The sequence below is a fragment of the Sinocyclocheilus grahami genome, unplaced genomic scaffold (genome assembly GCF_001515645.1).
Source record: "Sinocyclocheilus grahami isolate Dianchi unplaced genomic scaffold, SAMN03320097.WGS_v1.1 scaffold1289.1, whole genome shotgun sequence".
NCBI lineage: Eukaryota > Metazoa > Chordata > Actinopteri > Cypriniformes > Cyprinidae > Sinocyclocheilus > Sinocyclocheilus grahami.
Genome location: NW_015506468.1, coordinates 238,738 through 243,737, shown reverse-complemented (window position 1 = coordinate 243,737; position 5,000 = coordinate 238,738). Strand labels below are relative to the sequence as shown.

Sequence of the window (5,000 nt, the reverse complement as noted above, 5' to 3'; positions counted from 1 at the left end):
CCAGTCTGAACCGCGTTTTAAAGAGAGCCGTGATCGTCTCTGAGAGAGAGAGAGAAGATTGCTTTAACTCTTCACATACACATCGTGTGTTTTCTAAAGCGTATTAATGCACACAGACCTTCATCTCTGTTCCACACGGCCAGCACTCTGAAGATAAAGGCACTAAACGTAGCAGCAAAGAATCCGCGCCAGTAGTTTCGTACGGCGAAAAACGTGGAGGTGACTTCAATGCTGAATAACACACCTGAAATACACACATATAGAGTTAATATCTTGATGGAAATTTTCAGTGGTTTTTCAAACTTAAAAATGTTCATTTTATTATGAATATTTCTAAGTGTTTTGAAATATGTGTCCCTGGAGCACAAAACCGGTCATAAGTGTCCATTTTTAGAAATTGAGATGTATGCATCATCTGAAATAAGCTGAATAAATGAGCTTTCCATTGATGTGTGGTTTGCTAGGAGAGGACAATATTTGGCTGAGATGCAACTATTTGAAAATCTGGAATCTGAGGGTGCAAAAAAATCTAAATATTGAGAAAATCATCTTTAAAGTTGTTTAAATGAAGTTCTTAGCAATGCATATTACTAATCAAACATTAAGTTTTGATATATTTACGGTAGGACATTTACAAAATATCTTCATGGAACATGATCTTAATATCCTAATGATTTTTGTCATAAAAGAAAAATGTATAATTTTGACCCATACAATGTATTTTTGGCTATTGCTACAAATATATATCTGTGCTGCTTATGACTGCTTATGCTGCAGGCTCACATATAGACATTTAAGTTTAAGTTTTTTTAATTTAGAAATGTTCTATTTTTTAAATAGACATTTTGTATGTTTTTTTCCCTGTAAATTTTCATAAAGTACAAATAACAAAGTAACCCCTACATTACAAGCACTAGTACAAGTTTTTTCAAAAATATTTTTTTCCCCCAAATATTGGAATGTTACGCTTTTTTTCAAACGCAGACGTACTTTTGTACGTTTCTTCAAATTTACAGTAAATATTCAAAACATACAAATAGCACTGTATCTCAAGTAAAAACTGCATTAACTACATAGTAACTGTACATATTTGTAATTTTAGGTACATTATTTAATTTTCAAGAGAATGTTTTTACTTTGTGTGCCATTCAGAACTGAACTGAAAACGGCTCATAAATAATTTACTACAAAGTCTTCAGAATTCTTACTATCTAAAAAATAGTTTATAATTTACCAAATCTACATTTATGCATTTATTAGACACTTTTATCCAAATGTAAGATTTGTATCTTACAATGTAAGAAGGACAATTTAAGGTCATTTGTTTCCTGATATATAATACTGGATAAAAATTTAATAAATCTGCAAAAAAGTCTTTCTAAACCCAAAATATAAATAACAAAATGACAAGAACTTTTGATGAATTTTTTTAGATAGTAAGGCGGCATTAATTTTTCCTCATAATGTCAGTCAAAGTGTCTTGCACCACAAATGCTTGCAAATACTGATATTTTTCTTGCAATTCTCATTAAAAAAATACAGCTTTTCTACAAAGTCTTCAGAATTGAGCCAAAAAAATAATAATACAAGAAGCAGGATTAGAAGACCTAACATCAGTATAGATATTTTCTGATATATACGTTTATTATTAGTATATCTGTGTGGTTAAATATGAGTATAATCAAAAGATACTAACTTTAAATGAAATATTTTTTGCAGGGCAAAACTAAATAGTTTTGATGGATGTTAATTATCTTGACAGTTTAGAGAAATATGACTAATTTAGTCAAAAATGATTAAATTCTGAGCATTTACACAATGTTGTTTGGTTGTTTCAGAAATGTGGTTCTGACCTCCAATAGGAGCAGCAAAGCAGCATCCGACCCCGACAGCACAAGCCGCCGCAAGCATCTCGATGTTTCTGGACTCATTCTGTTCAACACACACAACAGAAAATTAACATACAGCAGCAGACAACCCAGCTTACTTCAACACACACACACACACACAAAACCAAAAAGCATAAGTGTACATACACACCAGCACAATCCTGGGCTGTTCAATACACCAACACAATCAAGCACAAAAAAATATACTTGCACAAAGTCACAAACGATAAAACACACAGCATCTATCACACTATCTATCTACAAACAGATACACACACAAACATAGACACACACCTGTGTTTGGTAAATCTATTCACAGATGGATATCCCTGTTAGTTTTATCCTCACAAAAGGAAAACTTCATCAAGAAAAATGCAAAAATATATACATTTTAGATTGACTTTGGTAACACACACACACTCACACACATGCACACAAACGCACACACTCTCACACGCACACACACACACACACACACACACACACACACACAAACGCATACAAACGCACACACTCTCACACGCACACACGCACACTCACGCAAACGCACACACTCACACACTCAGACACGCACGCGCACGCGCACACACACACACTCACACACGCACGCGCACACGCGCACACACACACACACACACACACACACACACACTCACGCAACGCACACGCGCACAAATAAATAAACAAATGCGAAAGTCTTTCCAGGAATAAAATTATGGGGTTTATAATTTACCAAATCTACATTTATGCATTTATTACACACATTTATCCAAATGTAAGATTTGTATCTTACAATGTAAGGACAACTTAAGGTCATTTGTTTCCTGATATATAATACTGGATAAAAATTAAATAAATCTGCAAAAAAGTGTATCTAAACCCAAAATATAAATAACAAAATGACAAAAACTTTTGATGTAAAATGTACTTCTTTTTTAGATAGTAAGAAGGCATTAATTTTTTAACAACACGCAGGACAATTACAGGGCATATGAACTATAACATTTAACTTAGATAAATGACAAAGAATCTAGACAAAAACATACCTTAGTAGAAGTACAAGTTAGCATATTTAAATTGTACTTAAATACATTTATTTCTATGCTTCTGAAATTGACTGATACATTTAAAAGACAATAAGACTTTCTTTTTAAAAGTACCTTTAAAGCACAAAAACTGCTTGTCTAAACATTTTTTTTCTCTCCAATATTCTAACTTTGAACATTTCTAAGTTTCAGGAACATTGAACATTTATTTCCAAGTTTGAAAAACTTTGAACATCTTAGAAACGTTCAAAGTTTTTTTTTTCAAACTTAGAAATGTTGTTTTTTTTTAAACAGAAATGTTAAAAGTTTTTCCCAAATTTATAACTGTTCAAGTCAAAGCTTTTTCCAAATTATATTCCTATATTTCCAAAAATAGAAATAGAAATAGTTTTTTTTAAACTTAGAAATATTGAAAGATTTTTTTCCAAACTTAGAAATGTTCAAACTTTTTTTTCAAACTTAGAAATGCTATGTTTTTTTAAAACAGAAATATTAAATTTTTTTTCCAAATTCATAACTGTTCAAGTCAAAGCTTTCTCCAAATTTAGGAATATTCAACTTTTTTTTTTTTTTAATTCAAAAATAGAAATGTTCAAAGTTTTTTTCCCAAACTTAAAAATGTTCAAAGTTTTTTCAAACCTAGTACTGATCTAAAAGTACCTTTAAAGCACAAAAACTGCTTGTCTAAACATTTTTTTTCTCTCCAATATTCTAACTTTGAACATTTCTAAGTTTCAGGAACATTGAACATTTATTTCTAAGTTTGAAAAACTTTGAACATCTTAGAAACGTTCAAAGTTTTTTTTTTCAAACTTAGAAATGTTGTTTTTTTTTAAACAGAAATGTTAAAAGTTTTTCCCAAATTTATAACCGTTCAAGTCAAAGCTTTTTCCAAATTATATTCCTATATTTCCAAAAATAGAAATAGAAATAGTTTTTTTTAAACTTAGAAATATTGAAAGATTTTTTTCCAAACTTAGAAATGTTCAAACTTTTTTTTCAAAAATAGAAATATTCAGTTTTTTTAAACTTAGAAATATAATTATTTTCCCCAAAAATAGAAATATTCATGTTTTTTCCAAAAATAGAAATATTCAGTTTTATTCCCAAAAATAGAACTTTTCAGTTTTTCCAAACTTAGAAATGTTCAAACTTTTTTTTCAAACTTAGAAATGTTATGTTTTTTTAAAACAGAAATATTAAATTTTTTTTCCAAATTCATAACTGTTCAAGTCAAAGCTTTCTCCAAATTTAGGAATATTCAACTTTTTTTTTTTTTAAATTCAAAAATAGAAATGTTCAAAGTTTTTTTCCCAAACTTAAAAATGTTCAAAGTTTTTTCAAACCTAGTACTGATTTTAGTTTGAGGTTTAAAAATATTCTGACTGTACAAAAAAAATAAAAAATCTGGACAGATCAGAAAGGAAACATCAATGTGCACAATAACAAAGCGCCATAATTACACTTTCATGCCACTACAAAATGTAACTGCAGAATAAAAAAAATATTTTATTTTTATTAAAAAGAACTTTGATTCACAAGCATTGTAAAGCAACTTGTTTAATCACAGTTTTCTCAATATTGAGAAGACTGATCATCAAGTTTGTCCATCTTCAGCCACAGTTATCATTAAAACAAAATGTATTGAGGTAAAAGCAAGCATTAAAGAACAAAATGTTTGATTTTTGGCTTAGAAATCAAATTGCAAAAGATGCAACCAATAATTTTTAACCGCAAGTATGTTGCAAATTTGCCAAAACAGTACCACATAACTGTCCTAAAGTACTTATACCTCTGATATAGGTGTTTCGATTGCTTGTTTTTGTGGAGTAACTAAAACCATCTTTAATCAGTTCTTTAGAAAAGCATCTTGGTTCTTTAGGGAACTCTGAAACCAAAACACTGACCTAAAGAACCTCCATAAGAACCATATAACAACTCAAAAACCATATGCAGCCAAAAATCATACAACAATTCCACCTGACATCTTTACCTCTTACACACACACACACTCACACACACACACACACACACACACACACACACACACACACACACACACACA

General features: G+C 30.2%; 1 protein-coding gene across 1 annotated transcript in view; it reads right to left on the bottom strand.

Annotated features, from left to right (window-relative positions):
* LOC107568880 (chloride channel protein 2-like) overlaps positions 1 to 5,000 on the bottom strand; it is a 69,657-nt gene that overhangs the window by 24,039 nt on the left and 40,618 nt on the right. Inside the window, exons 4-7 of the mRNA XM_016254876.1 lie at positions 2,033 to 2,055; positions 1,854 to 1,932; positions 119 to 244; positions 1 to 39 (exon numbers count right to left, since the gene is read on the bottom strand). The exon at positions 1 to 39 is cut by the window's left edge and continues 46 nt beyond it. Coding sequence (XP_016110362.1) covers positions 1 to 39; positions 119 to 244; positions 1,854 to 1,932; positions 2,033 to 2,055 — 267 coding nt within the window. The remainder of the gene's footprint in view (positions 40 to 118; positions 245 to 1,853; positions 1,933 to 2,032; positions 2,056 to 5,000) is intronic.